The following is a 26,906-nucleotide window of genomic DNA, read 5'->3' as shown; positions in this document are numbered from 1 at the left end:
CATGCATGGGAAAAGAAAGAACATTAAATTTAGACTATAACTAGAATAAATACCTTTTGAAAAATGTGTTCTCAATAACAAAGCTATCTCTATTTCCATAGTACTTTTCCTAGAGGGATCTAGTTATCCATTTACTAAGCTACTGGTAATTGAGCAACTACTATTTAACAGATACTATTTTAGACCCAGGATATGCTGATCAAAATAGTTATGCCTCCTTACCTCAATTCATAATCATGTAAAAAATTTTGTTTCTGGTTATTGACTTTTAAAAGAAATAAATAACTTGTTATTAGTTAAGAAAAAAGCTAAACAAAGTTGTTAATGATACATTTTGGGGTTTTTTCCAGATTACAGAATTACCCTTAAATTTGGATGTCAGATTTTCTTCAAGATTTATTTATTAAGATTAAAAGATACTCCCTAGAGTAACAGAATCAATCTCTCTCCTCCCCACCACACACAAATATAATGTACATAATTCAAAAAATTAATGTGACAAATTAGAAAAAGTCAGGGTCTATTTTAAAATATTACTCAAGGTCTAAATTAACTAGGAAATCACATAAACCCTCTTTGTGAATGTATCCAGAGTATCCCCTCACATCTTTATGGGACACACCAAATACAACATAACCAGGGACTGGGTGTCAAGTGATTCAGGGAACCTTCCTCCTGTCCGCCACCAGGGACAGGACAGAGTATGAGGGTGGCACCGCTAAAGTCGGCCGAGCCGTGCAGCGGGCCCCGGGGAAGCAGTACATCCTTGTTCTTATTTCAGCTATTACACCGGGAAAAGACCTGATCGAAATGCTACCCTGAATGTCCTCCACGCCCATGAAAAGACGTCTACAGCCAAAATCACATGAACAGCTGACAAAATGCCATCGACATTATAAATGAAAAGTGGGCGTTTATTCCTAGATCGCCATAGGTATATTTCAAACACAGTTGGAAATGGTTGGAACAGTACTTGTTTAGGGGATACTTGAATCTCACGAAAAAGAGATAAACTGAATGAGAGATTTCAAACCCCCTCCCTCAACTAAATGAGATGGAAAATGCAGTGGTATCATGGGACGTTAAAAAAAAAAAAAAAGACATAATTAGATGGAAAAAAATGGTTATTTTCCACTCGTTGTGGGTGCTCAGATCCGTACAGACAGAGTTTCAAGTTTTAAAATGAAGAACTTTACTTACCCTAATAAATCCTTTCCTAAAAAGAATCTCAACTAACTGCTTTTCTTTGGCGCTCAAAGAGCTGTGATGATATCCAAGTCCCCTTGCTGCCAAAGCCTTCAGTTTGGCGCCTTTCCTTGAGAATTTCACTCGGTCAAACACCCTCTGCAAAGTCTGAAGGAAGCAAGAGTTTTAGGGATTTTGATCATCTCTTATCTAATTTTAATTTAAATCAGAATTTAAAATGGTGAAATGAAAATAACAGGCACACTATATAATAATTTAGCTAAATGAGGCCAATTATTTGAAATTAACTCTACATATAAAAAACATTTTATGGGAACAACAGTAACTATCAGAAATGTTCCAAAGTCTTGGAGCAGAATGTCTCGCGCCGTTTCACCCCATTTCAGGGGTGAGAAGTACTGACCAAGCGGTAGACAATCCCCAGAGGAGGTGCGAGTGTGGCCGCTCCAGCCTGCGGGAGGTCAGATCAGCCCTAGGAGTTCTCCCTGGGGAGAGCGATTTCTCCAAGCAGAGCAGGTTCCTTACCTTATATGGTCTGGGAAGGCTTCCTTCTCACTGTAAATTGGTCACAGATAGCCTTAAAAATATCCCTGCCCTAAGGAGGAAATCCACTTGCATGCAGAGTTTTATGTGCTAAAATAAGCACTGCTTATGAAAGAGAGAAGAAAAGAAAAAACCAAAAACCCTAAGAATCCAAAAGCAAAATACCCTCCATTGTACAGTCAACTATACAATGGGATATCAAGGACCCATGAAAATGATGATGGTTCTCGAAAAGGAGGAAACCATGAAATTTACAAAAGAATGTATACAATAGAATGCACATATACACACACAGGCATATGCCTGTATGCACCTATGTGTGTATGTATGTGTGTATGTATGTGTGCGTGTGTGCGTGTGTGTGTGGTCACAAAGATATGAAAGGTTCATCCAGAAGGGCAGTGATTACTTCCGACTGTTGGCATGGCTTTTATTGTTACTAATTTATTTTTTCAAATTCGTCTACCAAACGCATGCATTATTTGCACTATAACACATTTTGAAGAAGAAACGGCACACCACATTTAGATATTTCAATGTCTTTTTGGTGGCATGTTTTGACTGCAACATAGAAATCCTGAGCTTTGGAGAAATTGTGTATATATTATTTCAAGTGTATTGGACCACATGTACCGAAATATTCTGTTGAGGCGTGTGAGACCGGAGCGTAGAATTCAGGCTGTGAAAAACAGTATTGCAGGAAGAAATCACGGAAGGACAGCCACCCCCAGGGGTTAACTATTAACAAGCACGAAATCATCTATAAACCTAATGCTGTCTTCTTCAAACACACTCTGCAGAGCCCTCAGGGTTAGGTACAGACAGAGAGCCATGCACAAGGATTTCTGTTCTGGAAGCGACAGCACTGAGGTATCACACCCAGCAGCGTCTGGAGCTGACCAGTAGTAGCGGGAGCGTGAAATGATTTCCAGGAGCACTGCTCCATCCTAAGGGCTCACCTCAGTGTCTATGGCCTTCTGATCAGCATATGTGCAGTCCTGAGGGATCTCCAAGTTCTTCTCGAGACTCTTGAGGAGATTATCATGTTCAGCTCCACGGATTAGGCTTTGATCCATTTTTCTGGGATTTTTCTGGCTTCTTTTATCTCTGTTTATAAAAACAAATTTTAAGTAATGAACGGCCACATTTGGCCGCCATAGGAAGCCCGGGACGTCCTTGATCCCCTCATCACCCAGACATTCACTGCTACATACACCCGGACCACCGTGAACCAACCTTCTCCCTCGGAAGCCTCTGGAACTTGTGTTCCCTCATCAGAAAAGTCCCCTACTGTGTCTCAATAGTCCCCTCCTTTCCTCCTACTCTAAGCATCCTTCTTGCCAAATCCAGTTCTCCCAATATGACCCCCCTGTCCCTTGCTAAAGTGATGGGCATTTTCTCTTTCACAGGCTTGGAGGAAGGTAGGTGCCCCTGGCTCCACATGGCCGAGTGCAGGCCAACTCCTCCTCTCCGCCTGCGGACGCTACAGCAGCTCTGAGTTTGGTTGCCAAGGGCTCTTGGTGACACCATCCCCTGCAGAAGTGCCCTCTGCTGACAAGAGCTCCCAAGAAATGCCTGGAAGGTTACAACACCTCTTGGGACCGGGAATGTGGCCCCCAGCCAGTACCTGACTGATAAGCGGTACACGAAACAGCCCCCTCGACCCACGCTGGCACGATCCTGCCGTGCACCCAGGCCTCCCGGTTGGCCGGGGGCAGCAATGTTCCAGCAACACCACACCCTTACGCCTCTTCCTCACTTTCCCTCTGTTGCTTCCTCGCTTTCTTGCAGGTCCCGCTCAAGCACACCCCTTCAACAGATCACTTCCATGAGGTCCCATCTCAGATCTCTGCGAGGAATCTGGCCTAAGACGCTGCCCCACAAGCACTGGCTTGGACTTAGTCGTCACCAAGGCGCATTCTCCATCACTCCTCCCGGGAACCGCCTTTCGGACACCCACATCTCTGGTCCTTTCTTGGTCTGTTTCTGGTGAAGGAGAAAAGCTGCTGCCATATCAGTAAACAAAGGATGCTGCAGCCATCAAGCCACTACAGTCACCCCGACGGTGAGCCCTGAGGGAACTCAGGATGGAGACCCACGGGCTGCCCACTGCCAAGCCCACAGCCTCTGCAGCCCCCCTCCATGGTGCACCCCGAGGGGACTCAGGATGGGAAAGCACAGGACACTGGCCGCAGACAGCTGAGGTGCAGATCAAAGGAATGATTTCAGTGAGCCCAGACCCTTGCATCTTCCCATACACTGAAAAGTGCTAAACTCCTTAACTTGAGATGTCTGGTTTTCTTTAATGAACAGTCATCTTTTGATGTTCCGACTACCTTGTGTTTGTTGCAAACACTCCTCTACATCCTGGCTCCCCGCTTACCTCTTGGGAGCAGCCCCTCGGAGCTGTCTGAGAGGCTGCATCCCGGGCTTAAGTCCTTAGAACGTCCAGCAAACAAAACCTAATTCTCAACTTTTAGGCTGTGCTTTTTTGTTTTAGTCGACACTCTCACCTTTGCACATAAGACAGCTCCTAATATGAGAATATGTGCTAACCAGTGTCCCGTCTAACTCCATTTCAGGGGTGAGAAATACAGACGAAGCAGTAGACGCACCACCAACTCACTTCCTGTGACATTCCCTTCACCTCCAGGGGCAATGCCAGGACCAGCACAGGCAGAGGACTAACGGAGGCCCCCATACTGTTGTCTAAGGATTTCTAAGTTTTAAATTGAGGTACCAAACTTTCAGATAAAATACATCCTCCTCCTACGCTGACAAATAGAGCCCCGTAACCACCTGGAATCTGAAAGGTGAGAGTGAGCTCCAGAGGGATGTCCCCTGAGCTGCACCAACTCCTAACTTTAAGGGAATGGCTGCAGATGGGGAGGCCGGCGTGGGGTTCTCTGAAGCACAGGGCCCGGGGCAAGGGTCCCAACACCCTCAGTGTAATCATGGTGCTGAATGAGGTAGGAAAATGCTGACTGAAAGAAAACGCACAACCTAAAAGTTGAGAATTATGTTCTATTCGGTGGACATTCTTAGGACTTCAAGCCCAGGAGACAGCATCTCAAGTAACTCTGAGAGACTGCTCCGCGGAGGTGAGGCAGGGGGAGCTGGGAGCCAGGATGCACAAGAGTTTCTGCAACAAAGACCAGGTGGTCGGAACATCAAAGGATGACTGCTAACTAAAGAAAACCAGACACCTCAAGTTAAGGAATTTAGCGCTTTTCTGTGTATGGGAAGATGCAAAGTCTGGGCTCACTGGAATCATTCCTTTGATGTGCACCTCAGCTCTCTGGGGCCAGTGTCCTATGCTTTCCCATCCTGAGTCCCCTCAGGGTGCACTGCCGGGGAAAGTGGTGGCTTGACGGCTGCAACATCCTTTGTTTACCGATAGGACAGCAGCATTCTTAGTTCATGAAAACATTCGTCTTATTTTTAAAGCTTGACTTGTTGGTCACTAATGCAACTTGACATCGTGACTGCCAGCGTCCTGAAGAAAAGCTGTCTAAGGACTAGCGATTGAAAAGGCTGACACCTACCATCACTTCCAGGGAAACAGCATAACAGGCAGAAGGAAGAGACACAGAAGTGTCAGCAGGAAATTCTGACTTGCTCCAGAATGTGAAAAATCTGAGCCTGAGAAGCTCTAAAAGCTGTTTCAACTTCCAGGGAAGTAACTACCAATCATTGCAAAATATTTATGGGCCAGCTGTGACCTGCCAAGCAATGTGTTAAGACTGTGTAAGCAGCTCTTTACAGGAAACCGCCCTCAGCAGGAAGCCCCTTTCCTTGTCACTTTAGCAGAGCTGCACTGTGACTTTTCACCAGGCATCCCGTGCCTTACTCATCTCCAGCCCAAGCACAGCTTTCAAGTCTTTTGATCACACAATACTTTGCCTAACTTATCGGTTCTTTCTGTAGGTCAAAGAAGGAGGAGAGAAGAGTCAGTAATTAACAGGTGACCAGATCTCTGCCCAAGCTTCCCCTTCAGTAATCTCCCGAACAAACTGCGTGATCAAGAGAACATCTAGAGGAAGATCACGAGGAGTCCACGAGCCTGCACACAGTGGGGGACGGCGGTGACCCTGACCCCCCATCTCAGTGATTAACTGAGATTACTCCCCTCCTTCCCTTTACAACTTCCATGGCCGAGCAGAATCTCACAGGTGGTTTTGGGGGGACACTGAGTCCACCATCTCCCCAGACTGCTGGCATCCTGATTAAAGGAACCTTTCCTTTCTGCCGACATTTGGGAGTATGTAATTGATTTTGTAAGCAGCAAGCAGCAGGACCCGAGTCATTCGAGAACAACGGGATATATTAATAAAAAGAGGAAAACGCATGGTCCCTGCTGTGAGAGAGCTAACAATTTAGGAAAAAGACAGCAACACATCATAATCGACCTACTAAATACTGCAGCGTAGCAAGAGCCCGGGAGAAAGGGCACTAAATCTAAGTGGGGCATGAGGGCAAGCTTCAGAGAGGGACAGCAAACTCATGAGCAGAAGCTCTGGGGGCGAGCCGGAAGGAGGGACCTCAAGGCAGAAGGGCCTGGTCACGGGAAAGTGCAAGAGGACGTGTCATGCAGGGAGAAGAGTAAATATTGAGTATCGTCGGATGAGAGTAGTAGGACATGATCTGAAAAAGTGAGGGCAAAACTCCAAACATGGTGACCCACCAACAATGGCCCAGGAGAACGAACAGTGAGTGTGGGTAAGTTAATCAATGAGAACGTCAGCAAGAGCGGTGTCAGCTACACTGCAGGGTGGGGAGCCTCGAAGCTCCCAAGTCCAGGAAGAAGACCGCTGTGATCGCCCGAGGAAGATGCGAGCCCATCTAGACCAGGCTGCCACTGAGGATGGGAGGGTGGGAGGAAGGGAAGACGCATGTCAGACCCAGAGTCATCAGAATTAGACACCGAGAACAAGGCGGGAGCCAGGAGCACACACAGTTCTCCGAAGCACAGAACTGGCCTGCAAATAAGGGACAGCTAGGATGTCTGTGTAGCCCAGTGTACGTTCCTGTTAGGACTTGCGACGTATTTCAGCCTTCCAACCACCAGCGTGCTGAGTCACATACTCACATTGTCTTCTGTGCCTCAAGGGATTTTCTAAGTTTTCGAAGTTTGTTCTCCATGTCATAGGCCTCCTTATCAGCCTTGAGGGGCCTCCTGCTCTGTTGCTTTATCTCTAGGAACGTTTTCACACTTTCAGCGCTTTTCTCTACATCCCCTAAGTTAAATCTGGAAACAAAGGAAAAGAATGCTTGCCTTGAAAGTAATGTGATAAATACAATTCAGTCATATAGCCATCCACTGCTGTCATCCTGACACACAGCTGCTCAGTTTTTAATCTCCACTTTTATGAGCTTCATCCATACAGGAAACAAGAAGTCCCCTCCTGGGGCAATGGCAAGCAGAGCCCCCAGAGATTTCTCCTGGAAGAGGGGTCAGGCACCCCACAGGCAAGGAACAGATAACAATGGATTTTCTCTATTTACAGAAGAGAGATGTTCCTCCTCCCCCTCTTAAGAGGTGAGAAAAAATTTTTTTACTCTTTTTTATTTATTTTTATTGTTATCGTAGTTGTTCTTGTATTTAATTCCACTGGTCTTTAGGTCTGCCTTGTAACAGAATCAAAGACCCTTAGTATTAGATAAATATATGTAAGTCCAGATATTTTTTTTTCCAAAGTATAGTTGATTTACAATATCATGTTAGTTTCAGTTGTACAACATAGTAATTCAGTATTTTTGAAAATTCTATTCCATTTAGGTTATTACAAGATCAGGGCTATCATTCCCTGTGCTATACAGTAGGTCCTTGTTGCCTATCTAATATATAGTAGTTTGCATCTGTTAATCCCAAACCCCTAATTTGTCCCTCCCCACTTTTCCTCTTCCCTTTGGTAACCGTAAGTTTGTTTTCTATGTCTGTGTGACCGTTTCTGTTTTACTTATACATTCACTTGTATTATTTTTTAGATTCCACCTATAAGTGATAGCATACAGCATTTGTCTTTCTCTGTCTGACTTATTTCACTAGAGAATATTATGGTTAGTGATATAAGTCAGATTTCGTGACGGCCAAATCTTTTGTGAATTTTAGTGCCTCCTTTGCTTTTCTCTGTGTTTTTTTGTTTTCAGTTTTATTGAGACATAATTGACATATAACACTGTATACGTTTAAGTTATACAAAACATGACAAGTTGATAAAGGTTTACATAGCAAAATGATGACCATAATAAGGTTAGTTCACAAAACCACCACCTCACAAAGTTACCTTTTTTTCCTTTTGTGGTGAGAACATTTAAAATCTACTCTTAGCCACTTTCAAGTATGCAATACAGTATTGTCACCTGTAGTCACCATGATGGAATTAGATCCTCAGGACTTATTCATTACATAACTGGAAGTCTGTACCTTTGACCAGCATCTCTCCCTTTCTCTCACCCCCATGTCCCTGGCAACCACTAATCTACTCTCTGTTTCTATGAGTAAGGCTTTTTCAGATTCCACATACAAGTGAGATCATATAGTAAAATTTTGCTCTTTTAGGCAGGATGGAGAGAATTGGGGGTTTTCATCCTAACTTCTTGGATTGTGACCATTTCTTTCTAGAGACCAGGTAAACCCAGGAGTTACTGGCCTCTACAATCCAGAAATGTCTCCAGAGTCTGGGCTTTATACCTTTTGAAATGGAAATACCTAGGGACATATGGTCCAGACTTCCTGGCACCTTGGGACTTAAACTAGCATATTGTAAGGCTACTTTAATTTTATGTGGGGTAATGGTGTGCATAAACATTCGATCTCTTTTGTAAAAAACCTAGGTATTGACTGAAAATTAACAAGACCTAATTAAAAATACACTAGTTTATAGTAAAAGGAGAAGAAGAAATGGAGAAGGAAAACAAAATAAAGAAGGTAATATGTAATAGCACAAGTAAAATTATTTTTGTAAGAACTGAACTAGAAAGGTGTAGTTTTAAATATGCACTCTAATAACAAAAGGGCACCAAAAATCGTATTGAACACTATTTTACCAGAGTCAAGTTTGCGTAACTTCCCTCTACTTAAAAGAATGCATCTGGGCTTCCCTGGTGGCGCAGTGGTTGGGAGTCTGCCTACCAATGCAGGGAACACGGGTTCGAGCCCTGGTCTGGGAGGATCCCACATGCCGCGGAGCAACTAGGCCCGTGAGCCACAGTTGCTGAGCCTGCGCGTCTGGAGCCTGTGCTCCGCAGCGGGAGGGGCCGCGGCGGTGAGGGGCCCGCGCACCGCGATGAAGAGTGGCCCCCACTTGCCGCAACTGGAGAAAGCCCTCGCACAGAAACGAAGACCCAACACAGCCATAAATAAATAAATAAAAATTAAAAAAAGAATGCATCTAATACAAATTACAACCAAAAACAAATTAAATGACTTACAAAAAAAACAGTGCAGGTAACTTCTCCATTTGCCTTAGCTTTTCAACGAGAAATGGAAACATAACTGTCATGTTTTCTGAACTAACAACCGGAGGACGAAGATTCCTCAGGACCATTCTGGCCTGTGGCAGTGAAAAGAAAATTACTGTAAGTTCTGCATAATGAAGACACGAATTCCTGCTTCTGGCTAAAACATGTTCATAGTTATCTAATCTATATTTCTGTGGTTCTTTAATAGAATATGTAACAAAAACAAAAATAATGAAAGTATAAGATAAAACACTGCAAAAGAACCATCAAAGAAATATATAAATCAATATTTATATATCATATACTAGAGAACAGAAAGATAAACAGTAATAACCATGCACGTGCAATTTAACATGCCATTTTTTAAGGCAACACAAATCAGTCTGGAAGAGGATTATCTGGTAAATGATGCTGGTTCTACTACATGGCAGGAGGTGGGGTAAATCAGTTTCTCTCTACATCATGTAACATATATATACATGATATAAGTTTCTCTCTATATCATGTATCACTTACAAATACATTTTAAAGGTTTTTCTTGACAAAACAAGTGGAGTAAAATACAATTATATAGGAGCAGGAGGAGATAATCTAAGTTAAAATATAATGGGAAAAACTCACCTGAGAAAACTCTAATACATGTCACACCCCAAAAATCAGAAACCTTAATATGTGACAACAGAGCGAACTCCAAAATAAAAAGACCAGCAACTTACTTAAAACAAATATGCACAACTCATGCGACCCTGGACTAAGGCTGTAAATACAAAAATAGTTGCTACAAATTAAAATAAAAACCATAAAAGAAAAAACAACTTTCCAGATGAAAGATAAAGGGATGAAAAGCTCTTCTCAGCTGCTGTCACTGTGATTCCAATCCCGAGCACCATGACCAGGACCGTGGAAAGGGCCCCTCTGTCCTCATCCGTCAGAACGTGGAGCACACGTCGGGGGAGGGACAGAGGACAAGACAAGGACATAGGTCCTTTCTCTCTCTCTAGTCTATCTCAGAATCACGGGACTTCATGCTCAACTGAAAAGCCTACAATGGAAGTTGAAGATTTAAAAAAGCCAGAAAATAGTAATGACTGCACAGCACAACTCAAGGGAACAAGGACACAGAGGTGCTTCACCCAAAACACGTGTGAGAATTACCTCCTTGACGTGACCGCTCCTCACCCAGCCTGTCAGTTCTGCCTTTAAGCTCTCTTCATACTTTCTAGCATCCGTCTTTCGAATGACTATTTTATTCTTAAAATGAACGAATTCCTCCGGACACAACTCCTTGAAAAGGAATACCACAAAATTCAATAAAATCATGCAAGAAAATCCAAACGTGTTTCTCAGCAATATGTCTCATTAACAGAATTACAAGCGTCTTGAGAGTAGAGGTTGAACCTGTATCTCCCCATCATTTCTGGTGTGTAAACCTAATAGGATGGTGAACTCTTAAGGCAGAATGTACAGCAAAACCAAACAGGAGATGAACACAGATGAACAGAGAGAAGGGAGGGGCGTGAGAGGAGAGAAAGGCAGGAACAGAAACCCAGGACCCAGCACACGGGAGGGGAGATGAAAGGACTGTCCTATCACAGAAAGTGAAAGAGGAAGCGTGCTCAGGAGTTCAGGGGCATTCCGCCCAGCTACAGGAAAACACAGACTGTCAGGAGGAAGGCTGTCAAGAGATGGGGCAACCTTATCTTGGAAAGAGTCCACTGGTAACTTTCAAAGATCAGATGCAAGTGATTGGAAAGAGTGAGAGCTTGTCTTTGTGAACAGCAGTTACCATCCACTTCAATCAATTCAAAATAATTGCAGAATTACTATTTACCTGAGCCCTGGGCCAGCTTTCCCAGAATTCAAACATGGTATCATAAAGCTGGATCATTTCTCGAGGTGAAAGGGTCAGGTCAGAAGGGAATCCAAACTTTTCAATCTATGTTTAAAATAAAATTGAAAAATTTAATATTCCTTCTATTCCGTCTGACGTTCCATCCTCTGCCTCAGCATCACTCATCATCATGAACCCGAAGACAGTGAAAACAGCACTGATCTAAAAGGCTCAATAATGGCTCAGTGCAAACAAAAGACTGACCAAGAGTGTCCCTGATTTACTAAGAGAGAAAAAAACCCAAAAGCCCACCAGAAGGTTTTTGTATTTCCTAAGACCTTTCAGCTGAGCCAGTTCTCTTACGAGGGCTGGGAGGCTCAAACATCTGTGCACTCAGTTGAGTCAAGAACACACAGCCTCCACCCTGGAGCTGGAAGTGGAACTGATTTAATTACGGATATGATTCATGGCTTTTGAGTACCAAGCCAGGCTAAAAGGGGCAAATCTGATCTTCTCAAGTCCTGTCATAACTTGAAGGTCACCTTCACGACACGCAAGGAAACTTCTCCCCAGGTTACTGACTTGGTTCTGCTAAGCCTTCTGGATATCCACGTCATTATTTTTCCACAAATATTTTAAAATATAAATTAAAAATTCCTGTTCTCCAAAAGCTTGTCCTGTAGTAAATGCTACTGGATTCAACCACTGTTGCTACGAATCCACTGCCTGTGAAACTAGGATCCCTGAGACACTGGCAGGTTTTGTTCAAAAGAAAAGTTGGGGACGGGGGCGGGGTTTTATTCTAGGACTAGGCTTCCTCAGGGGTTCTCACTGGAAACGTTAAATCTCCAAGAAGGGGCTACAGTATCCAGATTTCTCCAAAGTTATTTGACAGTAGGGAACTTGTTTTAGTAAACAGCTACTAAGTTATGAAACTCAGGTTTGGAAGTTCTGGGCTAAAAAAAAGCCACCCCAAACAACACAGCTGAAAAAAATTGTTTGGTAGGATGGAAAGTGCAATCAAGTTCGAATCAGAAGATCTAGTTCTAATTCTACCTCTAAATGCTAGTTCCTCATCTACAATATAGGATCAAAATATCTGCCCTGCCACCTTACAGACTGTGCTAAAAGCAAACAAGATAAATACATCAGTACAGGTTTTTTTAAACTTTTTAAACTAGTAGATAAATAAGTCTTGAAGAGCTAATGCCCAGTATGGTGATTACAGAAAACGAAGCTGTATTATGAACACCAAACATGCTAAGAGACTAGATCTTAATTGTCCCACCACAAAAAAGGGATGAGGGGCTTCCCTGGTGGCTCAGTGGTTAAGAATCCGCCTGCCAATGCAGGGGCCACGGGTTCTATCCCTGTTCCGAGAAGATGACACATGCCGCGGAGCAACTAAGCCCGTGCGCCACAACTACCGAGCCTGCGCTCTAGAGCCCGCGAGCCACAACTACTGAGCCCGTGCACCACAACTACTGAGCCCGCACGCCTAGAGCCCATGCTCCGCAACAAGAGAAGCCACCGCAATGAGAAGCCTGCACACCGCAACGAACAGTAGCCCACGCTCGCCGTAACTATAGAAAGCCTGCGCGCATCAACGAAGACTCAACACAGCCAAAAATAAATAAATAAATTTTAAAAAATAATAAAAAGTAAAAAATGTTTAAAAAAAAAGAAGGAAGGGATGAGGACTCAGACTTGACACGGGTGGCAGACACACTGCAAAATGACTGTATCAAATCAACACGCTGCACCCCTTAAACTTACACAAGGTTTTATGTCAAACATATTTCAATTAAAATAATCAACCAGGCTCTGAATAAGGCTTGTAAAAATCTGTAGGACGCAGGTGATTTCCTGGAGTCACTGTTTAGCATCTCAGTCTGAGCACTGAACTAAACGAACAGAAAAAAACTACATTCTGCCAAATAGTACGTGAATATGTTATTTTGGAATGTTAGCATTTTCTTCTCTTATTATTACTACTTAAAAGTGGCAACTTATCTAGCCTAAATAAAATAAAATAAATCCAAGAACTATCATAATTTTTAAGACACAAATCTTCTGTTTTGGTCACGAGAATGCTTATGATTTCTTAGGGCTTTTAAGCTTTTAAAAAAGCCTGCGTGTCCTTATTTCTACCACGGAGGGCAATTCTGCCTTTGCCACGGGTTTGTTGTCAGAATTAAGTTACGTAATACGTGGCATAGGCCTAGTAAACTGCCTGGCACGTGATCGATGCCTCAACTGTCGCTGTGACTGATGAATGACCAACCTATAGGTCTTAATGTTTTTAATCAATTTCACAACTCCGTGGCTAAAAGCTGGGCATTCCCTTCAGTTGGTCTTCACTATACGATAACTTACGAGCTGGTAAAAAACTGAGCCAGCCCAGGTGTAAAAGGAAGAGACATAAAAGGTCACAGATTCACACCCTCCTTCATTTATGAACACACAGCATTACCCACGACGTTGTTTGGGCAAATCACATCGTCCCCAACCTCGCAGGTGACGGAAGCACTGCTCCACGTGCAGGCGAAAAGGCCCAGTGGCTCGGCTCCTCCCACACTTGCTGGGGCTGACACCGCCACCCCACCCCACCCCCGGCAGCCTGCAGCTGTCCCTGGGGGGCCGGACAACTCTCCACTCCGCCAGAAACGAGCCTCATGTGAAGGTGGGCACTCCCTCACCTCACTCATCCTGCCCCCCTCCCTTCTGGAACCACCCCTGTGACAGAGCTACAGAGCGGACGCCCAAGGGGGATGGCTCTTCTCTTTACGTTGCCACAGCTCGTTACGCTTTTCCACGCCACCCGCTCTCGCACATCAATCTGAAGTCTACTACACAAGATCAGGAAGCATCTCCTTGTTCAGAAAGGCCGACTTGCTTTTTATCACTGATGCTTTAGGAAACATCCCATACACACAGCTGCCAAAATACATATTTAACACTATCCAAGCCCCATTCCTATTGCCAACGTCCGGGAGCCTGAAGGAGACTCATGCAGCAGCGTGACCTTTGCAGAGGTCACATGGGGTTAGGGGAGCGGGAGCAGCTTCACAGTTGTTCCATTAATAGGTACTGAGATACAGGAAAGGCACTTGGACCACAATGCCCGCCTCGCCAAGTTCTCCCAACCACCGTGCTCACTGCTGTTTAAAGACAACCTGGGCTTCCCTGGTGGCGCAGTGGTTGAGAATCTGCCTGCCAATGCAGGGGACACGGGTTCGAGCCCTGGTCTGGGAAGATGCCACATGCCGTGGAGCAACTAGGCCCGTGAGCCACAACTACTGAGCCTGCGCGTCTGGAGCCTGTGCTCCGCAACAAGAGAGGCCGCAACAGTGAGAGGCCCGCGCACCGTGATGAAGAGTGGCCCCCGCTCGCCGCAACTAGGGAAAGCCCTCGCGCAGAAACAAAGACCCAACACAGCCAAAAATAAATAAATAAATGTTAAAAAAAAAAAAAAAAAAGACAACCTGCCCTGAACCATCTTAACACAACAAATGACTGCGAAAATACTACGCTACTTAAAAACGCCAGGAAATAACGTGGAAAGAGAAGAGAAAAGGAGAGAAAGAGAAAGGAGTCTTGTTATCAATTTGTGGGTTATCATCACTATTCTAGTTTGGGGATGTGAGTTAGGTCACAGGAATTTTGTCCACATTTTAGTTTTCTTTAGAGTGTAGATAGAGCCACTGCCACACAAAAGAGAAAGTTCCATAATAAAAGCCTGTTGGAAAATTACCATCGCTCGGATTCATTCTGTTGCTTTTAGAAGCTACTGCATCACAGCCCAAAGGCTATAAAGTGATTCTCACTCACTCCCTCACCCAGGCATTTGTCCACCAGATTGTTCAGAATACAGTGATAAGACTGCAGGCTCTGGAATCGATCTATCTGAGACTGCATCCCAGCCCCACTCCTTCCTCAGTGGTACAAGTTCTCTCTGCCCCACCTTCCTCACTTGCCAAATGGGAATATCAATACAGCATGTATCCTAAAATTGTTGTGATGGTTAAAAGAGACAAAATACGTAAAATTCCTAGAACCCAAAGTAAGTGCTCCATTTGGGTTGGCTATATTTGTGTCATGTACATTTTAATTTTATATACATAGCAGTTAGTTACAAACTACAAGGACACAAAATTTGTCTTCAAGGACTTAAGTCTAGTAAGAAGACAAGCATGTAAAGAACTTCAGCAGCAAGCTGACCATAACTGTTGTCATACAAGAAAAATACAGACAAGGTGCTATGGAGAGAAGATTCCATCCAGCTAAGGAAGTCACAGAGGATCCTGAAGAGGTTTCCCATTATAAGGATCATCAAAGATGAACAGAGTCTGGAAAACAGGCCCTTTGCATCTGTGCTCAAACACTCCAGCTTATATATAAATCATGAGGGCTTCCAGGTAAAATCCATCAAGTGGATGAACAGAAAGGACTTGGGGCCAGTTCCTAGAAGACCTGGGAAGCCTAGCTAAGGAGCTGTGCCTTTTGCCGGTTCCAAAGAAAAGCCATCAGAGGCTCGGCAGGATCAGAATTATCCTTACTAATTATTTATCTAAATTAGCTTTCTGATCCAGATGATTATTTAGGCAGAACATGGAACTACTCCCTGTGACATCAAATATTTTAAACAAAGAAAACTCCATGTGCCTTAAAAATTGTCCATTTAGAAGGCTCATCTGACAACAGAATTTAGAGTATATTTAACTTACCCAGTCTTGGAAGGAAGGCAAACTATTGCTTAATTATCACTTTGAGTGGCAACCAGAGCTTTAATGGGCCATTCCCGAGAATAGAAGGAAAAAGGAAAAATAATATGCAAGAAAAATTAAGAAATCTTCCCCCACTCAAACCCCAGTGCGCCAAATGAGGTCCCCTTAAGACCTCCACCTTACTGATTCACTACCAAAAAGTCATGTTGTGATTGCTATGTTAGTGAAAAGCGTCTTTTCCTTGTTTGACCTAATTCACAGCAATCAGATTCTCACACGTACAAGGTACTGTCCACACACAGTTGTAGCTGCATTAAGAGAAGTGTTAGTGTCCTCGAAGGTGGACAGATGGGACACAGGTGCTGAGAAGAAGGAAAATGGGCAAAGAATAAAGAAAATCGACCCAAAAACACTTCAGGTTAAGATGTTCAGTCATTCTTAAGCTTTGCAGATGTAGGCACCACTGAGGAGCAGGTGAAAACCATGAAGTTATTCTTGTTACTCTTAAAACTCAGGTTCAATGTCTGTTACAGAGCATCGATTCTGTAATTCTGATCGGTGTCGCCCAGGCAGCTTTGCAATATGATACAAACCACCGATGTGGCTCAGAACAAACATGGCGGAAGCATCACTCACATGGTCCGTGGTCAGCGCAGCACACGGGTGAAAATGGTCAAAGGAAATGTCATGATTGTTTACCGAACATATGTGCTTCTCTAAATCATTGTATCTCTCTGCATAGAGCACTGGAAATGAAGAGCAAGGATTTCCAAATGAATGAACACACAATGGCTGGAATAACTTGAAAGGAAAAGATAAAATTCCTATGAACATGTCAAACATACCAAGTCTCACTTTATACGACTGCTTCATCAGCAAGTAGTCTTGGTGAGAACTGGCGCGGCAGCCGGCATTTCTTGAAGAAGCAATATTTTTTTCCATCGTACTCTCTGTTTGTTGCCAGTACCGTTTTACGGATTGTAGCCACCTTAAAAATTAAAATTACATATTATTTAGGCAGAACATGGAACCACTTCCTGGGAAAGGATTTTAAAGTATTTTAAATAAAGAAAATTTTATGTGCCTTAAAAATTACTTAAGGGAATAGGCCCTGGAGCCAGATGACCTAAGATGGAATCCCAGCCTCCTTACCATGGGCTGAAGCTCTTGGTTGGATCACAAAATCTCTCTGGGCCTCATTTTCCACATTTAAAATGGAAATAATAATAGCAGTATGGAAAAGACTATCTAACAGTAGTAATGAAAATAATAAATCATAAGGGTTGTTGGCCATTTAAAATAAATTAACATATGCAAAGCACTTAGAATAGCACCTGGCAAATAGGAGTCTTTGCTCTAATTGTTGTTGTTAGTGGGCAAAAATCTAGCCCAGTGAATAAATAATATGGGATTTTCAACTAATAAGGCTTCACTATCTTTCTAAACATCTACAAAGTGGGACAACATAAGAAATCTCAAGGTCCATGGCAGAGCATGTCATTATACCATTTTAATTTTATTTCTTGGTAAAGGACAAAGGAAAAGAAACATAAATCGATAACTTCTGGTGAACCTTTTTTGAGATATGGGGGAAATTTCCTAGTCAACTGCAGATCCAGCTGGGAGAACCCTTGATTTTCCTTTATAGAGTGTGGTCTTGCTCAGCACCTGCCAGGAGGGGTGACTCTGTTCCTTGAATATCCAGAGATGAGGTAATAAATTCACCAGAAAGTTATGAAACTCTCCAGAACCCAGATAGAAAGCATGACATTCAAACATTCAAAATAGATAAGCATTCTATCCGGACTAGAAGCTAATGCCTACTCAGTGAGATGCTCCGGGTTGCTGATGGTAGCAGAAAGGGCCAGGAACGGACAGCGGATCATGACAAGGAGATGCTCCCAGACTTCTGCTCCAATTTCTCCACCAAGACAGTGGACCTATTAAAGACAAAAATTCTCCTTTAAAAATGAGCAGAAGGTCTGAAAAGATATTTTTCCAAAGAAAACAAACAGATGGCCAACAGGCACATGAAAAGATGCTCAACATCACCAGTCAACAGGAAATGAAAATCAAAACCACATGAGATATCACTCGTATCTGTCAGAATGGCCACCATCAAAAAGAACACAAATAACAAGTGTTGGCAAGAATGCACAGAAAAAAGAACGCTTGTGCACTGTTGGTGGGAATGTAAATTGGTGCAGCCACTGTGGAAAACAGTATGGAGGTTCCTCAAAAAACTAAAAATAGAGCTACCATATGATCCAGCAATTCCACTTCGGGGTATTTATCCAAAGAATACAAAAAGATACAAGCATCCCCGTGTTAATTGCAGCACTATGTATAACAGCCAAGATATGAAGCAATCTAAGTGTCCACTGAAGGATGAGTGGATAAAGAAATTGTGGTATGTATATACAGAATGGAATATTATTCAGCCATAAAAAAGAATGAAATCTTCCCATTTGTGACAACATGGAAGGACCTCAAGGGCATTATGCTAAGTGAAATAAATCAGTAAATCAGACATAAAAAGACAAATAATGATCTCACATGTGAAATCTTAAAAAAAACACACACACACCAAAAAACAAGCTCAAAGACATAGAGAACAAATAGGTATTTGCAACAGGTGGGCATGGGAGAAACGGGTGAACTGCTTTTGTTTGTTTTAGTTTAGTTTAAATAAATTAAATAATTTTTCAGTTGATTTAAAATCAGCGAATGAAAATAAGACAGGGAAACTTGAATCATCATACATGGTCTCCAATTACCTTTAATCAACCATGCCAAGTTTACATAAATATTGGCAAATTCAGGCAATGGAAAATCTTAACACAAATTCTTTTTTTTTTTAAATATTATTTATCTTGATTATTGGGCCTTTAACATTTTTTTTTAATTTATTTATTTATGGCTGTGTTGGGTCTTCGTTTCTGTGCGAGGGCTTTCTCTGGTTGCGGCAAGTGGGGGCCACTCTTCATCGCGGTGCGCAGGCCTCTCACTATCGCGGCCTCTCTTGTTGCAAAGCACAGGCTCCAGACGCACAGGCTCAGCAATTGTGGCTCACGGGCCTAATCGCTCTGCGGCATGTGGGATCTTCCCAGACCAGGGCTTGAACCCATGTCCCCTGCATTGGCAGGCAGATTCTCAACCACTGCGCCACCAGGGAAGCCCACAAATTCTTTTAATTACCATAACCAATCCATCAATAATTCCTCTTTATCTTACTTTCCAAAATGTCTTTCAGATCTAAGCATTTTGTCCATGTCCACGGCCCCCAAGTCAACCACAATACCCTCCTGGCCACCCTCCTAGCTCCCCAGGCCACCCCCTGAATTCTTCACATCACAGCCAACAGATACGTCTCAAGGATGAATTCCATCAGGCCACGTCCACAATTACATTTCTTCAGTATCTTCCCATTGCATGTGGAACAAAATATAAACTCCTGAACAGGGCGTATATGTTGTGCTGGGGGTAACCGCCCCCCACCTGCCTCTCCAGCTTCATTCAAGCCTCTCTCCCATCCTGCCCTCACTTTTCTCCAGACACCCTGAACTTTGCTTTGTTCCTTGACCACAACTTTCCTACCCCAGAGCTTCCACATATATGTCCCTTCTGCTCTTACCCCTTTTGAACTTGCAGAGTTCGGCTCAACGTCGCCCCATTGGAAGACTTTCTGACCAGCCACTGCAGAGCCGTCCCCCTGCTGTCTCCCTGCCATCACCACGGTGGGGTCACACTGATCCATCTCGTCACCATACACACCGATGCGGGCTGCCACCATCATGGGTAGGCGTAGCTGTCTACCCCCTTTTGTCCAATGATTCTGTGACTTACCCTGGGCATTCCCAGCACCAACAGTGTCTGGCATTGTGGAGACACTCCTTATATATTTGCTGAATTAATGAATGCCCTTTGACCAAATAAAGCAAATGGAACTAGATTTAGGGAAGATTCTCAAATGTGGTCTCCTTTAAACAGATTAAACTATGACACCTGGCAATCAACTGGAAAGAACTTACTATCAGAGCCAGACAATTTAAAAAAAGAAAAAACTTCCCCTGCCCATTTGGCTTTGCCCTAGTCAGATAATACACCAGTCCGCTGAGTGGTGACCTTAGGCTTCCTACAGATAACACACTTCCTTGGTTCTGCCAGAATAGACATCAGTCTCCAAAGCCCGTCAGCTTTACCCTGACATAAAATTGGGGAAGCTGAGGTGCCCCATGTCACAGCATTTCAAAGCTTTGAGATTAGAGTACATTTCAAAGTTCTAGATTGCAAAGACAAAGCTGTTGGATTTTTTTTTTTCAATATGAATATTCAAGGCCTTCAAGATGTAGCATATACAGAATGAGCAAAAAAAAAACACAGTAAGTCAGATTCAAACCAATCAAAAGCACAGCTTGCTTGGTAGCTTCAAGCTTACAACAGGAAAAATGAAGTGAAATACAGGCTTATCATCATTTTCCCCTTTAAACTGAAAACGCTTTGGAGCAAAAGAATTCTTTTATAATGCTTTAAGTCTCTTTGAATAAATATTCTTAATTCTGCTGTAAAAACTTTCTCAATATCTTTCATTTGCTCTATAAATGTCCATTATTTTCCATCCTGCTCTCTCTGCCCAGGGAAACTGACCCACAGAGGCTACTTCAAAAGAGCTCCAGTGCTCTCTGGTTCCATTGGCTTTGGCCAAAGGAGAGCCTGGGCAAGAGACCTGAAGGGAATGAGGGTGAGGTCTTTGTGCCATTGGCTGCCTTCCTGGCAGGCTACCCTGAGCCAGGCGTGCTCCTCGGCTAAGGCAGCTGCCCTTCGCAAAGCGGTACCCCACTCAGAATCTCCCTGTGGGTCTCAGTGACCATATCTTTGCCTTGTCCCTTTAGGCTGAGGGGCTCCTCGCCCTGGGCTACTGCACTAACGGCACAGTTCCCCCGCCCACACACCTTTGCAAAAAGCTCTTCTTGAATTCTTCCATTTTGCGTGTGTCATCTGTTTCCTGATGGGACCATGACTGACAAGATACTGTACATAATTGACATCATTGTTACAGCCCCAAACTCTTTGCTTTGGAGATCAAAGATCAGATTTTTGGAATCTCTGTCCAGGAAAACATATGCCCTGGTGGTGAGTTCTGCTCCTCTGAAACGGTGGTCACCAAAGACAGTTCCTCTGCCATCCAGAGGTCCGCAGACACAGATACCCTGTCCTGAGCCAGAACAGGAAAACGGAGCCCAAAGACTGGTGTGATTCACAGGGGAAAGCCAGTGTCCTCCACAACCGAAACTCCACGCAGACGATGAACGCCCCGAAGCAGCAAATGTCTTCAGCGTGGCGCTTATGCAACCAGGAACTCAACCCCGAGAAATAATACCAAACCTACCTCATCAAATATAACGTATCTGATCCTCTTCACCCATGCCTGGCGATGTGGAGCTAGCAGCAGAATTTCAAAGCAGGCCGGCACTGTGATAAGTACCTAAAAACAAGAACATTGTGCAAACAAACACTTTGAGCACTTGCTACACCCAGATGTAGTTCTAAGAATATGAAAGAGAGAGTTAAAACTCCTGAATGGACCTGCTGATTAACTAGAATATGATATATTCGTTTGAACCTTGTGAAACTGCAATTTTTATAGGTCAAAATGGTAAGATATCAGATTTGAAGTTTAAATTCTTATATATGAGCATTCACGGTAATCACAATAGGAAGAGTTCATTGTCGCAGGTTTATTCCTTCAAAATCTGACCCCCAGGTTCAGTTTAGGTTGAAAACCGTTTATTAAAAGTGAACAACTATGGAAGTTGGGAGAGGATGGGGCAGAGGAAGAAGGTGAACTTCAGAACACACCTGGTGACGCTTTGGCCCACCTGGCTTGGACTCTGGAGCGCGTGGCAGCTGTCACTGCTACTCCATACGCAGCCGAAATGGCCAATGTCTCTGCCCCAGCCCTGCTCAGTCCCAGGGTGCCGAGGGTGGGGCAGCACGGGGGCCGACAGCCGGCCTCTGTCGGACCTCACGCCCCGCCCCTGGGCAGCGGTGCTCTTACAAATGGCGATGTGGGTGTCACATCTCACACCTACCATGCAATGTGCTATAGTCACGTTTTCACTTTCTGTTTAGCTGTAACTGTTTCCAGTGAGTTTAATAAGGAGGGAAACTGTCTGATTTACTTAACACCATGAAGTCCATCCATAAATACAACATTCTGAAATTATGATGAGTATCCTTCCCATCAAGAAAGGTCAAGAAACAGTTATTCTGAATGGAAATCAGGTTGTCAATTTTTATAAAATGGGGTTCTTCAGATCATTTTCGATCCACTTATAAACCAAGATGATGCCACGAACTATAACTGAAATCTGAAATCAAAAGGTAAGTGTCCTTGAGAAAGATGAGCTCCATTTCTTACTCTCTGGAATATAACACTGTTAAATTTTCTCTAAAGCCACTTCATCTTTTATAAATTCAAGAAAATTCCTTCTACAAGCCCTTGTCAAGATATTCCATTTCTACTGAAAGAGACTTCTAAGTACTATCATATAATTCGATAACAAATGCGTTAATTAGTGTATGTCCTACCTGAGAGTTGAGAGCCTCATGACGGTAGTCCCGTGTAAAAACACCACACAGACTTTCACCGTTTGGCAGATTTTTGTTAAAACGATTCTCAACAGTTGCTGCCACTTGATTGACAAGGGCCTGATTGACAGGGAAAATATCCATTAATCACATAATAAAGTACAGGGGAAACCTCAGAGAGAGAACGACAGGCACTGTCTAAAAATACATGCTGCTGGGAGGGCAGGAAGCTTCATCACCCCTTTCTCCTTCCACCTGCCTAACCCACGGGCTGTCTTTGAGCTCTGTGACTGCACGTGAACCTCACTTATGACCTCGACCCAATGTAAAATGGGAAAAACCGGCTTCATCAGAGGGAAAAAGCAGGAACCGCTGCCCACACATGACAAACAGCTGATCCCTGGGCGACCAAGGCTTAGAAAGAAACCGTGAGTCTACGCAGAACGGCCAAGGAGGGCAACCGGGGTGCGCGTGTGGGTCTCGTATTGGGGGTGTCCCCAGACCCCAACCTGCGAGTGTACAGGGGCCCCACACCCTGGACTAGGCAGGCAGTGGCTGGCGGCATCTGAGAGTGCGCAAACCCATACACATCTCTGTATTTCACACTCTAGGCCCAAAAAAGTCTCACCTAGATTAAAATGTAAACTTTAAAACATAAGCGTAAAGATACTAGAAAGTGGGCTTCCCTGGTGGCGCAGTGGTTGAGAATCTGCCTGCCGATGCAGGGGACACGGGTTCGAGCCCTGGTCTGGGAAGATCCCACGTGCCGCAGAGCAACTAAGCCCGTGAGCCACAACTACTGAGCCTGCGCGTCTGGAGCCTGTGCTCCGCAACAAGAGAGGCCGCGATAGTGAGAGGCCCACGCACCGCGATGAAGAGTGGCTTCCGCTTGCCGCAACTAGAGAAAGCCCTCGCACAGAAACGAAGACCCAACACAGCCAAAAATAAATATAAATAAATAAAAATTTAAAAAAAAAAAAAGCTTTAAAAAAAAGATACTAGAAAGTGGACATTTTCACGTATTTTCATATATTTGAGCACACTCGGAAACACTGATAGATCTGACTACACAAAGATATTAACAAAATATCATTAATATAACCGCAATAGAGCAAAAAGATCAAATGACAAAAGTATACTGGTTATACTTTACAGAGAAAACATAATATACTTATTATACAAACTTCTGGCCAATCAATAAAAAGTCAATCCCCTTCCACTACAAGAAAAAGAAAATGGGCAGATTTCATGAACAAGTAGTTCATGATTAAAGAAATATCACTGCCCAGAAATCATACGGAAAGGCTCCCCAATCAGTGATCACAGAAATGCAGATTTATCATGAGATGGAAATTTTTACCTAGCAGTATGGCAAAAAATGTTTAAAGATCATAGGAATGTTGGAAAAAAATAAGAGGATATATATACTGCCATATACTGTCAGAGGGAATAAAAATGGATTTAAACTTTTAGAAGAGTAATTTGGCTTCTAAAACCTTTGGGTTCTAAAACTTTTAGAAGAGGAATATGTATTGTGTTGAATTACCAATTCCACCTCCAGTAAGCTTAATTCTTCTTGATATATTTTATTAATTTCTTGCTATGAACACTTACTGCTTTCGTAACCATGAAAAACGAAAAAGCTACAATCAAAACTAAAGTGCTAATTTCAACTAATCATGTTGCTCAATCTGGTTCTGAGCCTGAGCCCAAGTCACTCAACGCCACATTTTCCTAGAAACTAAAATGCAGTGAGATCTCATTTTAATCTGTAGAATCAAAGTTATCTGCCTTTCTTAAGAGTAATCGCATTAAAAATAAGGGGTTGTAAGTGAGGATATGCAAACTTATACTTCCTGTAAATCAGCCTTTCTCCTAAATGACAAAGATCATACTTTCCGTATTTAAGTTTGGCATTAGGTGGTTCTAGCCATAAAAGAAATATGGCAAAACCACCTGGCATGAGAAACACGTCAGGCACTGACGCCCAAGAGCAGACAGGATGCATCCCATCAAGGGCAGAGGCAACGCGGGGTTCCTAAAGACTCAACATTGCCCAACAAAGTCGGGGTGCTTCTCTCAGTTCAAGCAAAAAGCTGAATGACAAGATCACAGGACCAGACCTCTGCCTCACGGTGCTCTAAGGGAAGTATTACTTCGGCCTCTCAGACTGGAAGGAGAAAATGCAGGTTAGAAAATAAAGTGAGACACATGGAAACAGAACAGGCTGGTGGTTGGCTAGGGTGGGGCTAAGGGCGGGGAGAACGGGTGAAGGGGGTCAAAAGGTACAAACTTCCAGTTATAAGATAAATAAGTCCGGGGATGTAACAGTGACTATAGTTAACAATACGGTATTGTGTACCTGACAGTTTCTAAGAGAGTAGATCTTAAAAGTTCTCATCACAAGGAAAAAAAAAATGTATAACTATATGAGGTGATTCATGATTCATGTTCACTAGAATTATGGCGGTGATCATTTAACAGTACATACAAATATTGACCATTATGTTGTACACATGAAACTAACAGGTTACATGTCCATTTTATCTCAATAAAAGTGGAAAAAAATAAATTGGGAAAAAAAATAAAGAGAGCTAGATCTACCACATGACCACGTGCATTAAACTAAAAGAGGAGGTTCGGGAGTGAAAGAGAAAATTCAAGTCACTTGAACGACACCCCCAGCCTCGGGACGTACCTTGGTGGGGGCCACGTACACGACCACCCCATTGTCACTCTCCCGTAGCACCTTCTCCATGCAGTAGTAGGAGGCGTAGGTCTTCCCTGAGGACGTGGGGGCCACTATGACCGCAGACTCGTTCTTGTCTACGACGTCCAAGAGCTCTCGCTGCAGGGTTCAGAGCACCGGTGTGTCAGCACCACGAGAAGCATGTTAGCAAAACCTTAAGACACTTCCAGCATAATTCTCTGAGCCGCAAAGGAGTGGTTGCGAGTTGAAAACACACCAAAAGATACACGGGAACTTGTGAGAAGAACTCACGGCCTCTCCCAGAAGAGAGAATTGCAGTGCTTTTGAGCGTCTGGAGGTGGGTTTGTGTGTGAAAAACGGAGAGTGGGTCTGAACAAAATATCTTGTCCTGGGGTAGATATTCTTTCTGATTACTTGTCATTGACTAAGTGCACAACGGCTCTGAGAAATGAAGATCTAAGAGTATGCATTTTTGTAAGGGTGAAAAAGTAGCTGAACAGAAAAAAAAAATCAATGATTAATCATTTTACTACTTATCTTGCACTTTCTAAATAGAAGGATGCCAGCCCCTACTTTGGAGGGCATGGGGGACCTTCATTAAAACAGACTCTCATCCCGTTACCCTATGCTTTTATTCATCAAAATGAGGACTGGTCAGAGGATCATTAGCCTGTGTGATGGGCAGAAGATGGAAAAGCCCCCCAAAGCCCCATCCTGCACACTCTCTGAATCCAGGTCCGCTCTGGGCCACACCTCAGAGCAAAGGCGACATCGGAAGAAGTGCAGTGGAGGGGGGCGTAGATACCTGGAGGGCCCTTAGCTGCTTCGTGTTCTGCACTTCAGGAAGGAAGGACCTGGCCCCCCTGCTCCTGAACAGCAGGCGGGGAGTTTCTGAGGTGCTCCAGCATCATCAAGACAAGGAGGATAAAGTCAGCTTCTGATAAGACCACCTATTAGACTGAGCCTCTGAAATGGCATTTTCATAGGTAAACATGTTTAACTGATAAGGTTCGAGGCAATTTTATAAGGTTGAATCAATGCAGAAACGCACCCTTTTATTCCTAATTTTATAGCCATCAATATTAATTTTACATTTATTTATAGAAAAGTAGCTACTATGGTCACGGGTACAGGCTGTAAATATCTGAACAACTGTCTCTACTGTTTAAACTCCTTGAATTTCTCTGTCACATTTCTATATTCACATAGGAGATCCTGCAGACACAGGGAAGCCTCGGAGGATGGTCCATAATGATACAGTCGGATGACACAGACAGAACTTCACATATATACATGTGAATCCATCAGCGTACCTCCAAGAAAATGGTCTATTTATGAAAAATGGATGATATGAAAAATTCACTTTCTTTAAATGGGAAAAAGTCTACATTTGACATTCCCCATGACAATTTTAAGTGAGATGACTCAACATTAAGAATTTCATGCCAAATGTGCTGTGTGGAATCATGAGACGCTCCTGAGATCAGATTTAATAATAAAATACAAAAATGTTTGTTTCATCCAGTCATTACCTGCCAGGTGTCAGGAATAAAGTCCTGGACTCTGGGGTCTGGGTCTTTCCTCTCATCTCGTACCAAATAGCGGCCCATGTACTGCAGCAGAAACCGAGCTGGCCCAATGCCAACTGAGTATTTGTTCTTTTTCTTCTCCTTTATGTCATTTCCTGTGACCTATAGGAGTTTACAAGTCCACTTTGAAAGTGATTTTAAATTACAACATCCTTTAAATGATTAAAAATATTTTTTTAAATAAAACAACTGAAAACTAATTTTTACGAGAAAAGCATTTTACCACCTTTCAAATTTTGCAATAT

At 43.3% G+C, this 26,906-nt stretch overlaps 1 protein-coding gene across 2 annotated transcripts in view; it reads right to left on the bottom strand.

Moving 5' to 3' along the window:
• Positions 1-26,906, bottom strand: part of LOC309663991 (putative ATP-dependent RNA helicase DDX60) — an 89,731-nt gene that overhangs the window by 29,660 nt on the left and 33,165 nt on the right. Inside the window, exons 16-28 of one of the 2 annotated variants that reach the window (XM_082468817.1) lie at positions 26,605-26,763; positions 25,061-25,210; positions 22,363-22,482; positions 21,161-21,256; positions 17,596-17,711; positions 16,617-16,759; positions 16,408-16,517; positions 11,045-11,149; positions 10,369-10,497; positions 9,184-9,305; positions 6,839-6,997; positions 2,709-2,856; positions 1,201-1,353 (exon numbers count right to left, since the gene is read on the bottom strand). In XM_082468817.1, coding sequence (XP_082324943.1) covers positions 1,201-1,353; positions 2,709-2,856; positions 6,839-6,997; positions 9,184-9,305; positions 10,369-10,497; positions 11,045-11,149; positions 16,408-16,517; positions 16,617-16,759; positions 17,596-17,711; positions 21,161-21,256; positions 22,363-22,482; positions 25,061-25,210; positions 26,605-26,763 — 1,710 coding nt within the window. Of the gene's footprint in view, positions 1-1,200; positions 1,354-2,708; positions 2,857-6,838; positions 6,998-9,183; positions 9,306-10,368; positions 10,498-11,044; positions 11,150-16,407; positions 16,760-17,595; positions 17,712-21,160; positions 21,257-22,362; positions 22,483-25,060; positions 25,211-26,604; positions 26,764-26,906 lie in introns of both variants that reach the window. The other variant, XM_082468816.1, reaches the window with a different exon arrangement.

This window comes from Balaenoptera physalus (assembly GCF_965194825.1).
Source record: "Balaenoptera physalus genome assembly, chromosome: 7".
NCBI lineage: Eukaryota > Metazoa > Chordata > Mammalia > Artiodactyla > Balaenopteridae > Balaenoptera > Balaenoptera physalus.
The sequence above is the reverse complement of the archived record's forward strand: the minus strand, read 5'-3'. Positions and strand labels throughout refer to the sequence as shown.